The sequence below is a fragment of the Octodon degus genome, unplaced genomic scaffold (assembly GCF_000260255.1).
Source record: "Octodon degus isolate 3935 unplaced genomic scaffold, OctDeg1.0 scaffold00058, whole genome shotgun sequence".
In the NCBI taxonomy this organism is placed as follows: Eukaryota; Metazoa; Chordata; class Mammalia; order Rodentia; family Octodontidae; genus Octodon; species Octodon degus.
In genome coordinates, this window is record NW_004524634.1 from 5,657,461 (window position 1) to 5,672,669 (window position 15,209).

Genomic DNA, 15,209 nt, shown 5'->3' on the forward strand with positions numbered 1-15,209 from the left:
AAAAAAAAAAACCCCTATACACAATATGTAATAGTTATCTCTTAAATCTATAGATTAGTTCCATAACCCCTATGGATACAACAGTCAATGATACTTAAGTCTTTCATATAAAATGCCACTTTTACATATCAACTTATGTATGTCCTCATATATACTTTAAATCACTTTGAGGCCTCTTATAATACTTAATACAATATAAATGTAATGAAAACTGTTGTTATACTATATTATTTAGGGAATAATGACAATAAGTCTGTACATGTTCAGTACAGATAACATTTTTCCCCAGTATTTTTGATCTCTGGTTGGTTGAATCCATAGTTATAGAGATTTCACAGTCATCTGTAACTGTTCACTGAAAGTTGCTCTGCTGCCCCACAAACTATGTGCAGATACTCACTGCTGTCTTCACTCAGCATCCTCAACGCCTGCTCACAGCAAGTTCAACAATTTTTTTGTTTGTTTTTGTGTACATATAAATGACTGGCCATACCTTGCAAATGAGTCGAGGCATAAGCAGCAACACAAGGACACAGTCATGGTCCCCCCCTGGCCGGAGGAAGCTGTCAGGCATGAAGGCTGTCAGCAGGGACATGTGCCGGTTGGCCTGAACCACCTCCATCTGTCTCAATTCCATCTCAATTGCCTGTGAAGTGGATAGGGATGAAGACTCTTGCCAGGGTAGAGCCCCAAACCACCCTACCCTGCTGTACTAGGTAGGATGCATACCTTTAGGTCAAGCCTGGGCCAGCAATCCTCCAAACTATGATCCAAAGCACACCTTCCCTAAGGAATCTGAAGCCCATAATCCCATACCAGGTTGGCCCACTGCTATACCCAGGCTGGGCTCCCTAACACTGGCCTCACATCACCACCCACTCTCCTAACCTTAGCATGGGCCTTTGTCTCAGCAAACTTGATTTTGAAGTCAAAAGTTTCTGGAGGTGGCTGCTGCTGTCTCTCCACAGATGCTTCCTGCTGGTTTGTCAGTTCCCGATTCACATCCTGAGGGCAGAGACAGTGAGACACAGCTAGGTGGTGAGGGAGTCCTGGGGTGATCCTGGGCAGAGAACAGGACATAAGCAGGCACCTGCAGGTGAGCAGTTAACTGGCGGTACTTCTTGATGGTCTGCTGATAGTCTGCAACGGTCTCTTGAGCTGCCTCCACACGTTTCTGGGCTTCACGCACTCGGGCCCCTGCCATGTCCAGTTGTTCCCGTAGCTCTAGCTCTGTCTCACGTGCATTCTCCTGCAGCTCATCATTCATCTCATTCATTGCTTCCTGGAACACAAGGTAGTGGTGGGAAAGCACAGGCCAGGTAAGGTTAGCAGGACCAAGATGAGTGCCTTATCACACAACCCCACTTAAAGGTCAGGGGTTATGTGTCAATCTCTCAGCAGGTTCCTCCAAATACTCTCCATCAGGGGTCTACCCTTCTCTTACCAAGTCCCCGACAGTCTCCCTCAACTCTCGCACTTTCTCTTCCAGATTCAGATTCCGGTCAGTCAGCATCTCCACCATTTCCTCAGCACCCAGAGCAGCATCCACCTGTTGGGGAAAGGACAAAGAAAAGTGCTGCTGAAAAGTGGTAAAAGCAGAATCAGGCATGGGGACTCTGGGCACAGGTGGGCTTCCTAGACCTGCTCCTTGAGCTCATCAATGGTGCTCTCTGCCTGGGTTAGCTCCTCCTGCAGGCGTTCTCGCTGCTGCCTTACAACTTCCAGCTCTTGGTTCTTCTTTTCCATAAGCTTCTGGAGCTTCACGTGTTCCTGCTTTTCTGAGGAAGAAAGATCCCGCATCCTGTGGGGAAGTGGGGAAGAGAAAAGGGGGAAGAGTATATTTTAGAGTCAGCAGATGATGCACGCTCTAGCACATTTAGAGGCCAATGAGTGAGCTCAGAGCCAAGCCGAGGAGAGAAGCCTACCTCACCAGGGCATCCTTGAGACGGGCATTCTGCTCTTCAAGCTGCTTGAGCTGGTAACTGGATGCAGCCCCATCTGAACCTGGAGAAGACCACTGCCATGTTCAGGCTTGCTTCACCAACCCCCGTCTCTAATCCCACTCCACAGGTCCTGGCTCCTTACCCTTCTCTTCAATCTCAGCCTTGAGGATCTCCAGGTCCGTGGTAAGCTCATCTACACGCTCCTTCAGTGCCTCTACCTCTTGCTGCAGAGACTCAGCCCGCTCTTCAGCCATTTCTTTGTCCAGAGTGGCCATCTCGATGGCATCAGCGGTGTCCGCCATCTCCTCCATGTAGCGCTCCTTGGCCTCCAGGGCCTCCTTGGCTTCCTGAGGGGTGCGGCATGTGGGCAGGAGCACAGAAGGGTCGTTCTGCCCCTTCTCACAGGCATTCTGGACTCCAGCACCAACCCAGTTTCCAGGTACATCCTCAGGACCCTCATCCACCCAGCCCACCCGCTTCACCCTGTGTCTCACCTTCCGTGCCTCTTTGAGACGTCGCTGCAGGTCTGCCTGCTGCTCCTGCATTTTGCTCTTCCATTCCTGCACCTGCTCCAGCTGGATCTTGTGTTTTTCCAGCTCTTTCAGCTTTGCTTTGTCTTCTGCTCGTTTTAGCTTCAAGGTCTCCAGTTTTTCTTCCAGGTCTCGCACCTGGGCCCTCAGGCCCTCCTCCTCCTGCCAAGAAGAGGCCCCTTGATCTGACCACCGCTCACCCTCACTCTCATCATGACTGAACTACAGCAGAGAAGGCAAAAATATGTGCAAACATCACCCCAGCCCAAGCATCAAAAACAAGTGGCATACAAAAATCTGAGAGAAGAGGGCCGGAGATATATAGCTCAGTGGCGTAAGCGCCTGCCTGGCAAGCACAAGGTCCTGAGTTTGATCCCCAGTACCACAAAAAAAAAAAAAAAAAAAATCTGAGAGGAAACTGTGGCACAGTGTATATGAAAGAAGGGCAAGAAAAGGGAGCTTGGCCAATAACAAGATATCCATGTTATGTCCCCAACTCGCTGATCCAAGTTCTAGGTCTTCTCCACTCAAACGAAGTTTACAGGACTCAGCCAGGGGTCACAGGCACAGTGGCATTTGTAGTCTCTTTTACCTCAACCCCAGTCCTTACCTTGGAGGGGGAAGGAAGTGGGGGTGCTGCTCCAGGAGAGGTGAGAGCTGGTGTGGGGATGATGGGTGCTGCCAATGGAGTTTGAGCCGGGGTGCTAGGCTCACTGCTGCTCAGCTCCCCTGCAGATGCGGAGCCAGAGGGGCCTAAGGAGCTACTGGCCCCAGCTACCCCAGTACTGGCGGGGCGTGCGGGCTGTTCAGAGAGGAGAGGGGCAGACCAGAAAAATGACAAAAAGGGCATTGAGAGGGAAGGAGACAGCATGAAAATATGGCAAGGGGAAGAGACAGAGAAGGGACAAATCACAGTATGAAAGCACAATGAGAACAGAGACAGAGTGAAAGAGAGGGAAAATGGGGAGTCAGAAAGCAACAATGACAAAGAACAGGGGGGAGGAGGGAGGAAGAAAGGGAGAGGGGTGGGAGAAGATATAAGATTATAAGGTTCCTCCTTTGGCACAGGCCCCACATTCCTCCCAGCTGTGACACTATCCTTTAGAACAGAATCTCCCCCCCAACTCCCTCTGTGACCTATTTGTGATCACTCTAGCAATTTCTTAACACTCCCAGTCTCATCTGTACTCTAGGTTTGCACCTAACTCCCTCAGAGTAGAAAGAAGTGTTTCAATATCATTCCCAGAGAGAAAGAAAAGATTAGAGATTATTTGCAATTTTCATGTTCCCACAGAGGACCAGGATAAATGTGAGATGCAAAACATAAATAAATAAAAATAAAAATAAAAGTAAGGTGCAGTCTCTCTACCAAAAGGCCCTCCCTACTGTCTGGAAGTCAAGCTGAAGTGCCCTCCCTTGCTGTGCCAGGGATCCTGCAAGCAAAAGGGCCAAAATGAAAGTTGCAGCCTTAGACTCCCCTGAAACACATTCCGCACCTATTTCCCCAAGACAATGGGGTTCTAAGTAAGTAGCCTGCCCAGGGTACTGTGGGCTTGGTAGAGGAAGGTGCTGAGGAGCTACCCTGAAGTCTCAGGCTCTGGAGCAGACAAGCCTGCTCAGTGCTCTTCCTAGTATTGCTGAACCCCCAAGTTCTCCTAGTGGGCTGACACTCAGAAAGAGCACAATATCCCACTGCTCCTAGCCAGAGGCTTTCACAGATGAACACCTCCTTACTAATATTCTACACTGCCAAGTTCTTAACCTCTTCTAATCCTTACCCTCAAACTAGTCAAAATTATAATATTCAAGAAGCCTATGTCGAATTAACTATAATCCCTCTCACTTCTTTTTTGTGTTCAATCTATGGCTCACAGGAGCTGCTGGGAGCTGGCAGTCATTTTCCCAGAAGGGGCCTGTCACCAATCCCCCCCAAGGAGAACCTATGTTGCACTGTGGCCAACTTTTATTTGCTAACATGCACATGCCTGAAACATGTGTATACTCAGCAGTGGCTTTGCACAGAGGCCTGTTTGTTCTCACCTTGGGCCGCCGAGTTGTGGTCTGGAGAGGCAACAGGAGCCAGAAGAGAAGTAGTCAGGAAAGAAAGGATAATGGCAGGAAGACAGACAGCAAAGGGACAGCAATGAGAGCAGAAGTAACAGGAGTGGGGCTATAGTTAGCCACCACTCCTCCACACCATTCCATCCCCTTCACCCTCCAGTGAATCACCATATTCCTACTCCAGAAACCCTATTCCAGAAATTCCTATTCCCCTTGGATCCTTTTCCCACTTCTGCCTAACCCTTGGAGGCCTCACCCCTCAGACAACCAGGAAACCCTGCAAGTCCCGTCTCCTACTGTGAGCCACAGGAGACCAAAGGCAGCAGCTGTGAGAAGATCCCCAGAGAGCCATCCTTCTGTGAACAATCTCTCCCACTCCAGCCCAGAACCCAAGGCCCCGCCCATCTACCACTCCCAAGGACTTTCCCAGATCAGCCTCTTCAAGTGCCAGGCTCCAGAGACTCCCAGAAAGACCCCCTCCCCCAATAAACGCCCAGAAATGAGAGGTCAGATCCCTAAAGCAAAACAATGCAACAATCTTTCCACCTCTCCAGGACTAGATCTAGGAGCAGTCCTCATCCCTAGGCAGAGGGCTCAGGTGTCAGGTCTATGAATATTGCATTAGCAGAAGCCCAGAGCTCAGCAAACTAACCCCACCCAGTTGGACAAGGAGGTGGGGGTGGGGAGCAACACAGAGAACTACTGTAGTAAACCAAATCCAGATTACTGCACTTCAGATTACTGCAAAATGATAGATGGGTGATTAACTCTTAATTCCCGTGGAGTATTTTTTCTGCTCAGTGTCTCAATGCTCTGGCAAAGACAAGATTTGCCTTGAACCCAGTTTCTAGGAGATACTGAGCCCAAGGAGACCTAGCCTCACCCCTCCTACCCCAGGACTAAGCTTCCACACTGTGGGTCAAACCCTATTCTAGGGTTCCTATCCCACCCTTGGAAGCCCCTGACATAAACCCCAGGGTGGAGAATGGTGGGAGAACAACCAAGAGTTATTCTAGAAAGGCTGGGTGAGGCAGCTAGGCCTGTTAGAGGAACTGAGACAGCTGGGCCTATTTCTTCCGGCTCTACTACAGAAAACCCTCTCAAGCCTGTTTGCAGTAGAGGATTCCTGAAGGCCAACCCTGTGAGACCACTGGAGACAAGGTCTGAAACAGAGTGATCAGAGCCAAAAGGCAGGGCACAGAGCAAATCCCAAGGGTGAGGTACCGTGGTGATACTCACCTCTCCCTGCCCCCTCCCTTCATACTTACACTCCTCCCCCAACCAGGTAGATAGAAGAAGGCAATCAGCCCCCACCCCCACCCCAGCAGCCTACTGCCACCATCAACCTGGCAACCCAGCAGCAGGACGAGAGCAAGCAAGAGTACCTTTCGGGCTGTCGGTGCCTGTCTCATCATTGCAGAAAACCAAAGAAAGCAAGGAGAGGAAAGAGAAGAAGGAACAGAGAGGATAGACAAACACCGGGAGGAAGGACAGACGAAGGGAGGGAGGGAAAGAGACCGAACAGAGGAAAAGGCGGCGAGACAGGAGATTAGTGCATCAAATCCAAACAATGCAGCCTTAGCTCCCGGCCAGTAGCTTCCCAGCCTGCAAAGGGCTGCCGCTCGGACACAGAGGTCCCGGAAGGTGCCTAGCACCACAACCAGGCTCCAGCAGGCACCAGAGCTGTACCGGCCCAGCGGAGTTCACCAGCTTAGGCTGATGGCAGCCTCAGTGGCCGCAGCACCAGCTCCACCTGACGTCATGCACCCACCCTCCTCTGCTTCGTGGGGGTGGAGCCACGGTTCCTCGGTCACCTAGCAACCACCCAGGGCCCTGCTGGCTCCTCCTCTTCATCATGACTGGACAAAGTCCTGCGCAGAGCCCGCCCTGCTGCTTCCTCCAAAGAACAGGTTCAGTCTCTGCCTCCCCATCCTTTACCCATCTCCAAGAGCTTCAAAAACTGGGTAAGGGACCAGGCCAGAAATGGCACCTTAAGGGGCGAGGGCATCAGTGGGCAGGGACACTGGGCTTCTCTGCTCCATCTTTCTCTTACAATTGCACTCTGCTCCTCCTACAACCTCACTGGCTACAGCCTGGTGCCTCATCAGGAACACATACCCAGAACTCCCCTCCAGCACCCAGCGTGTGCTCTGAGAAGCAACAGAGTAATTAAGAAGCCCTGGAGAATACTTTATCAGAACAGCATCAACTCTGCTGGGCTCTTCTTCCAAAGGTTCCCTAGTTGTAGACAAGTTAAAACTCTCCTAAACGGCTTTCTAGAAAGGACGAGGTACTTTGCAGAGACATCTGTGTTCTCTTCGGTCCTCCCCTCAAAGCACTCTTTTCTTCTAGATCTAGTCCTCTGTTCCACAGGAGATGAGAGTAGAGGCCCTGGATAAGTGATGTGTTTTGACAGAAGTACTGGGGTGGGAGACTGGTGAACAGAACTCTACCAGCTGACTGACACTGGCCACCGCAGGGTGCTATAAGCCAGCTTGGGCAGACCAGGCTGGGCTTTGCCACACTTCCACAGGTCTGGCATGGCTTGGGCCCCGGTCAGGGACATCTGAGGCTGCAACCAGAACTCCTCCATAGATCTCAGACTGCAGTCTCATGTTCTCTATTCAAGGGGCCTGAGGTAAGACAGGAGCCTCAACCAGGAGATAATGATTAAGGGATGATCCAAGTTCCCACGATGCTAGAGTGGGCCAAACATCATTTAGAGCATTATTTTTCTTATAGCCCCATTCCCACCTCAAGCCAGGATGAAGGACCCAAAGCAAAGTACTAACATGTAGTCTCTTCATTGGCAAGACTCCAAAGGGAGGTCCCATTACCCACTAGGAGTTAAAAGGACAAACTTTCCTCTCACTTCGCACTGCTGTAATCCAGCAGCTCTCCATGCAACATCAGAAAGGCCAGACACAGTATGGCAACAAGAAAATCACAGTACATACAGCACATACAGAGAGTACATGCAGGCCAGAGGCAGCTTTGGGCATAGGCCCAAGGCAGGGGCTGACATTATAAAATCCTCACAGAAGCACTTCTAAGTGTTTAAAACTGTGGCGAGGAGAAAGGTGGCACAGCCAAATTCCTATAGATGCAGGTGAGAAGTGAGCCTCAAGTACACAGTAGAGGACAAAAGCACCAGAGAAAGACTGACAGGGCAGAGTAGGGATGGGCACTGATGGCAGCACCCACCCAGAGACAGGCAGACACTCACGCATTCCAACTGTTCCTCCTGTGCAGTTTCCTGACCTCCTGTCTCTCTGCGCAACCACTTTACCTACTACTTTCTCAGCCCCTTTCCTCCAGTCCACCCTCCACTACTGCCTGAGTTCAACCAAGGAAAACACCACCACAAGCCAGGAAACATTCTACTTCATGTTGCTATTTACAGTCAAATGTTGGAGTTTTCTACCGAGAATTCTGGGCAGGAAAAAATAATCTCTAGTAAGTGCTACTTGAGCTAGACCCTGAGCCTGATATCCTTGCACCCCTCAAAGGAGCTCTGGAAGCCAAGACCACCATATCCTCTGGCCACCCCCCGCCCCAGAGTATACACACATGCATGCAGCAGCCCAAAGACATGCAGGATAGCAGGGGAGGGGGCTCAGGCCCCCCCATCCCGGCACAAACAGTAAACACACCACCTTCTTAGGCTTCAGTCCCCGCTGCATGAGGAGTAGGAAAGGGCAGAGTTAGAAAACAGACATCACACTGTGCTAGCTCATCAGGCAATCTGGGTGTAGGTGTTAAAACCAACTCAGGCATATACAGGCAGGGGATAGGGGACAGAGAAGGTCAACGTCAAGCCTTGAGTAAGATGAGTAGTTCCTCAACAATCAGCTTTTGAGGAAGTCCAAACCCTGGTCCTGAGAAGCTGAACCCCACCTTACAATACTGCAGAGGAATTGTACAGGGGAGCTAGGAAACCCTCTGCATACATTTCTAAACAGGTGGCAGAAAGCCTAATTCCTTGCCACTACTTATAAACAGGAGAGCTCTTTTTCCCTTCATTTCTATCTTACCCTACCCTGAAACTATTTAGATCTTCGCATTTTTTGGTAGCAAAAGGCAGGAAGTTGGCTACACTCTTAGGGTCAGACCTATCCTTCCTATTACCCCAGATCAGCCCCATTTGACCCTGCATTTTTGGAATCTAATAGCCTTCCCCTGATAACACCTTTACTAACACAGCAACTCACTCAGAAAGCACTCTTATTAGGGAGACTGGAGACACTAAATTACCTCAATTCAGACTTACCTACTGCTTCTACCTAGCTTTGGGTCTCCCTCCCTCCATCCCTCTCTCTCTGTTACGCCCTACCACCAACAAACCACTCACCAGTTTGCTAGTCTTTGCAGCTGTATCAGCTCCCTCTGCAGAAAGCAAACAGAAACAAAGGTTGCACTTGTATAAAGAGCTAGGAACAGACAGTATCTTGATGGGCTGGGGGAGATATAATACAAGAGTACATTGGTAATGGAAAAATTTTAGTTTCCACTGTGGCCCCCTGTTATAAGAAGTGGTAGGACTTTTGGACATAAGAGGACAACTTAAGTAGGTGGCTGTTACCTCTTTTGAGGACCTTTGAAGCAGAAGAATCAGGTGTCTCTGGAGAAGTAGTATCTGCTCCATCCTCAAATACCTGGATCTGAAGAAAAAGAACAGACTCGATACCTCCAGATTAAGAATGACTCCAATATTGGTCCCTCCCTAGTCCTCAAACATGCCGGAGTACAGGGAAGCTTTCATAAGGATGAACTGCCAATCTTTCCACTGCTGCCACCTCCCACTCTCCCAACCAGAAGCTCTTGCCCACAATCAGGAAAAGGAAGTACCAACACACCAGCTGTACGTGCAGCAGATATATGCATGTACTAATGTGCGCACACATACACACAGACACACAGAGAAGAGATACATACCTGAGACTGGCGCACAAAGATGCCATGCCCTTCATCACAAGTAAAGTACTTCCTGCCTTGAACAGTTCCATCATTCTTGCCCTTTGCTTCATCCAGGATAACGCCTACCCATTTGCCAGTGGCAAAGAGTGTGGCTCCAACATAGGCCACAGTACCTCGGTGGCCTTTTCCAATCACCTCCACCCGGGAGCCAACACGCAGAGGCCGGGCACTTGACTCTGCACTCATTCTGCTGCTACTGGGTGTCTGAAAGAAACACATGCAAACAGTCAGAGGCCTCAGGTTAAAGGTGGCATCATGATGCATAAAAAATTACCCAACATAGACTGAAAATAGACCAGAAGTCACTTCTTTAAACTCAATCCTTAGGCTGAACTTAGCTCCCAAACTCCCCTTCAAAAAAAGTCAGTGACAGGTCTCTTTAAGGCTTAGACCTGTGAAATTTACCACATGGCTGTTTTCTCAGGAATACTGTCCCTAAGGAGAGGAATTAAACTCAATTTATACCAAGTTCCTCATAACCTAATGCCCTGACTCAGAAGTCTGAGCTGGGAAGACAGGTGATTCAGTGGGTGTCCCCACCACATTCTGTTTCCCTTTCAACTGTCATCTGTCTTCCTTAGGTGCCTTTCCCTTTCAGAGGTATATAAGCGTTACTCTTTTCAGGCCTTCAAGTTACCACTGCCACTACTTCCTGATCTGATTCCTGTCACTCGCCTCCATATAGCCTTGAAGACACTCCTAATGCCTCACAGCTATCCATTCGGCTATCCAGCTCTGTTCCTCCTGGTCTGTATCCTGCTCTGTCCACTCTGCCCCTATGCTCTGGAGATTTTTCTCCAATGCTATGTTGCTATAAAAAGAAAAACACAGGCCAAGTATATCAGGTAGCTCCGATTTGTCCCATTTGCATTTCATCCGCCCAGCAGTGCAAATGGCTATCTTATCACTCCACAGATGGGCAAGGCAAAGGATTAAACTAAAACATTGTCCTTGGGAAGCTCTCAGCTTCTGACACATCCGTGATGACAGGACACAACATGAAATTAGGTCCCAAACCAGCCCATGGTTTAGAGGAAAATCACACCTAAGCCATTTTTAGCAATAGCAGCTCCATGGACCAGAGGCCTTACAGCAAACTGCTAAGTGAGGCAAGAAGTAACACCATGATCTTAAGGACCCCATGGAGCTCCTTTCTTGTAGCCTCACTTGGCATGAGAAGGGAGCACTGCCAGAGCCAGAGAAGTCAGGACACTTCCAGCCTGTCACTCCCTAACTCCCTTCTCCAAAGAGCTCATCCAGGAAGGTAAGAACAAAGCTCCCAGGAGCTTGGGACCTCAAATCACACCTAGACAGCATACTAGATCACATGAAGCTGATAAAGGAAATTTCCAGTAACATCAAGACTATACTCAAACTCAGAAACTCCCCTCAGCTTCACAACAAGCCTCTCAGAACCAGGAGGACACAACAGTGGGTACAGATTCAACCTCAGGCAGAACAGACAGCAAATAATAAACAAAGCAGCTCTAAAGAAGGACCTTGCTAGCAACCCCCTCTGACCATCAACCTCATGCTGAATCCCCAGGACAGTGGCCCCCTTCAGGAGCCCCTACCCTGAGGGTCAATTAAGTTAAGAGTCCGGGCCCTATTAGTCTCCATTAGGGCCTGACTCTAGGAACAGAAACCTGTCCAGCCTGTCATCATTAGTGTTCCAGGTATCCTTTGAAAGACAGTCTGTGAGTACCCATAGCTAAGTTCCAACCTACCTCCCCAGCCCCCACTGCAGTGATGTCCACAGGCACTCAGGCCTTCTCTAGTACCCTCCCCCCAGGGCCATCCAGGTTAGGGCCACTTACCCGGTTGTACACGTGCCTCTTGCTTTGGGCCATGTTGCTCACCCAGCCTCTACCCCCTCCCCCAGCTGACCAAAGACAGAAAGGCAGAAACCTAGGCGGGAGGGTCAGGGCACCGGGCCCTCAAGGACCGGCACGGGGCCCTCCCGGCCCTCCCCAGCCCATGGGCCTCCCTCGGCGGCCGACCAGGGTAGGGCTGGGGGCTGGGGTGGAGGTTGATGAGCAGATCCTCTCTGCTGCCGGAGAATCCTGAACCCAGAAACACTGAATCCTGCTTGCCAGCTGATGAGTCTCACTCTGCGCTAGTGCTGCTTTAGACTTGTCAGGAACCGTGCTAGCCTCTGGGTCCTAATGCTCCCCTGCTTCACCTGGGCCAAACAAGAGGGGCACAGAAAAAAAGAACAGAGAGGCCCAGCCACAGACACTCAGCTCTCACTTCTGAGCTGACAGCAAGGTCCTGAGAATTCCTCTTGGCCTGAAACCTCTCACTACCCGGTCTCCCCTGCCCCTACCATATGAGGCTTCAGCAGGCCCACAAGCATCAAGTGCTATCTCAAAATGATCAAATGCCTAGAACTTCCACAGGACAAAGTAAGAGCCTCTAAGCCCTTGGGATTCAGGGCATTGCCTGTTATAACCACCAAAAGGGAAGAAGCATGACGGTGACACTAACAAGTACTCTTCTCTCTCCCTGCTCTCTAAACTATGGGCACAGAGTCTGGATTTCAATCTCACACTAGGCCAAAGGAGGCAGGCTCTACTGAAACAGTACACATAGGGCAATTATGGGAGCAATTTCACACAGTTACCCAGGACCCCCACACGCTAGCAAAGGTGTCACAGTTATTCTTCCTCCTTTCTGGATGTTATAACAAACAGGCCAGCCTCTGGACCCCAAAGGTATCAGATTCAACAGGATTAAAAGAGCAGTGTTCACAGGCAGAGCCCCACCTACCCTTGGAGCCTAAGGCTCAGTCCACCTTGATCACCTACTCCCTGTATTCTTGGACCTGCCCATGAACTTATCCAATGAAATGATTTATTTGTTATATTTCCATTATTTTAAAAAATTCATTAATAATCACACTTTACTTTTATAATAAATTATTTAAAATTAGTGAGATTATGGTTTTGTGTGAATGTGGTGGGAGTGTGGCTGAGGACTAAATCCAGGGACTTCACACTGAGCCACACCCCAGCCATTTTTTAAACTGAAACAGGTCTTGCTAAATTACTCTAGTTCTTTCCACATGCCAAAAATTAAACTTAGACCCATATTTCTCACTATGCACTAAACTAAAATCACAAAGATCAAAGATCTAAAATATCGAAACAGAACATTTAATTTGCTGAAACACAGAAGAGGCAGAACTCTTGAAGAAACTGGTGTGGACAAACATTTTATGAGCAAATCCCAAATACACAGGTGCAATCATAAGGCACCTTATTAAAAAGTAGAATCTCACCTTATTAAAAAGTGAAACCTCGAGTGAAGAGACAGCCCACAGTGTGGGGGGTAGGGGGGGATTTGCTGCTTGTTCCTGAGTGTATCTAGACTATATAAAAGAACTCAAAAAAATCAGACCCCTCAAATTAAAAAACCCAATCCAAAACTGGGCATTTAAAATGAAAAGACACTTCTCAGATGAAAAAGTAAAACAGCAAATAACTGTATGAAAAAATGTTCACCATCACTGGTCATTGGAGAGATGCAAATTAAAACAATGTTTCCTGGGGCTTCAGCATGAGGCTGAAGCAGGCTGAATACAGGGAGTAGGTGATCAAGGTAGACTAAGCCTTAGGCTCCAGGGGTAGGTAGGGCTCTGCCTGTGAACACTGCTCTTTTTAATCCTGTTGAATTTGATACCCTTGGGGTCCAGAGGCTGGCCTGTTTGTTATAACATGCAGAAAGGAAGAATAACTGTGACACCTTTGCTAGTGTGTGTGGGTCCTGGGGTAAGTGTGTGAAATTGCTCCTATAATTGCCCCAGTTCAAGGACAGCCTGGGCTACACAGTGATTTCAAGGTGAACCTGAAATACAGAACAAGACCTTATCTAAAAAAAGCTTAAAAAATAAAAGAGCTGAAATTCCATCTCACTCCAGAAAGACTGGCTATTCTCAAGAAATCAGCCAATAACAAATTTTGACAGGTGGCGGGGGGGGGGGGGTACCTTTCTCCATTCTTAGTGGGAGTATGGTATAAACACTACGGAAATCAGTGTGGAGAGTTCTCAAAAAAATTATAACTAGAGGTTTCATTCAAACCAGCTATTCCCCTTCTTGGTAGCTTCCTAAAAGAATTAAAAGCATACCACAGTGATATATGCACAGCAATGTTTATAACAGCACAGTTAACAACAGTTAAATTTTGAATACAGCTCAAATGCCCATCAACCAGTGAATGGATAAAGAAGATGTGGGATTTTTTCTACAATGGAGTACTACTCTGCATAAAGATGGATCAACTTGAGACAATTGTAGCTAAATGGATGCACCTTGAGACCATACTCTTAAGTGAAACAAATGAGACACACATGTGTAAATACCCCATTGTCTCTCTGGTATTAGAAACCAAAAGTGTAAATAAGGACTAATATGCGTAATAGATACTGGGAAATGGGAAGAAAAGGTTCAACTGAAGAAGGAAACAAGGGAAAGGGAGGGGAAAAGTAAAAAAGGGACAAGAAAAAAGGAAAAATAGAAACAAAGCTTTAGAAAAAAAAAAAGGGGGGGGGAGGCCAGGGAGATGGCTCAGTAGAATAAGCGCTTCCCTGGCAAGCGCAAGGACCTGAGTTCAATCCTCGGTTCTGCAAAAAAAAAAAAAAAAAAAAAAAAAAAAAGCTTTAGAAAACAAGGAGGGAAAGGGGTTAAAAGGAGAGAAGGGTAATCAGAAAAAAGAAGCAATGATATATTTTGTACAGATACAAATTCCTTATAATGAATATTATCATTATATCTAAAATGTACCAATCAAAAAATTACTAACATAAATAAATGAATATTAATCAATTAATTGCCCAGGCTAGGCTTGAACTTTTGATCCTTGGTCTCCCAAAGGACTGGGATTACAGCTCTATGCCACCACACCCAGTTGAGATTATGCTTTCTGGTCAGAAGTCTCTGAGGAGCTATGTCTCTCCATGTTCCTCCCTTCTTAAATACTACAGAGGAAGAGAGTTGTTTCCTAGGAGTCTAGAGAGGATTAAAGATACAGAGAGGTGTTCTGGGGCCATAGTTCTTTCTGTTGGCCATCATTCTTCTGCCAGCAGGGTCATGCAGGCCCTTTCAGGCTGGGTCTGACTTACTCAGAGTAATTACAGTCTACAGAACACCTTAGGAACACTTCCACAGGGCACCACTGAGAGCACTGATTCTAAACTCAGGCTGCTCTCCTGGCTTATCACTTGGTTGGTAGCTGCATTAACTTGATCTAGTTACTCAACATCTGGGTGCCTTAACTCTGCATTACCTGGGAACAATCTATGTCAAAGAGATGTGAAATCTAGCTGAGCACATGGATCTGAAGTATTCAGGACAGTGCCTGGTATTCAGTATGTATGCAGTAAAAGCTACTCAAAAATAATGCCATCATCCTGTTTTGATATTACAGTAATGCCCCTCACTGCTCCCACACATCTCTAGGTTTCTAAGGCCAGGTTCTTCCTCCAGAACACACTGCCTCAAAAAGTCAACAGAGTTCAGACCTCAGAGCAGCCTCACAACTCAAGAACAACACATGCATATATGGTCACTATATTCTTTTTTTTTTTTTAAATTATTTATTTATTTTTATTACATTTATTTATTGTGTGTGTGTGTGTGTGTGTGTGTGTGTGTGTGTGGCCAGCTCAGCTCACCAGGGGGCGGGGCTGGCTGGCATGT

The 15,209-nt window shown here is 48.0% G+C and overlaps 1 protein-coding gene across 3 annotated transcripts in view; it reads right to left on the reverse strand.

Annotated features, from left to right (window-relative positions):
• The window catches only part of Dctn1 (dynactin subunit 1), a 33,534-nt gene that overhangs the window by 8,088 nt on the left and 10,237 nt on the right, over positions 1-15,209 (reverse strand). Inside the window, exons 2-15 of one of the 3 annotated variants that reach the window (XM_023718362.1) lie at positions 9,470-9,715; positions 9,117-9,195; positions 8,886-8,920; positions 8,191-8,211; positions 4,514-4,534; positions 3,084-3,275; positions 2,438-2,635; positions 2,086-2,290; positions 1,926-2,004; positions 1,642-1,801; positions 1,445-1,549; positions 1,091-1,282; positions 889-1,005; positions 494-646 (exon numbers count right to left, since the gene is read on the reverse strand). In XM_023718362.1, coding sequence (XP_023574130.1) covers positions 494-646; positions 889-1,005; positions 1,091-1,282; positions 1,445-1,549; positions 1,642-1,801; positions 1,926-2,004; positions 2,086-2,290; positions 2,438-2,635; positions 3,084-3,275; positions 4,514-4,534; positions 8,191-8,211; positions 8,886-8,920; positions 9,117-9,195; positions 9,470-9,697 — 1,785 coding nt within the window. In that variant the 5' untranslated portion in view covers positions 9,698-9,715. The remainder of the gene's footprint in view (positions 1-493; positions 647-888; positions 1,006-1,090; positions 1,283-1,444; positions 1,550-1,641; positions 1,802-1,925; positions 2,005-2,085; positions 2,291-2,437; positions 2,636-3,083; positions 3,276-4,513; positions 4,535-8,190; positions 8,212-8,885; positions 8,921-9,116; positions 9,196-9,469; positions 9,716-15,209) is intronic. The other 2 variants (XM_023718363.1, XM_023718364.1) reach the window with 2 other exon arrangements.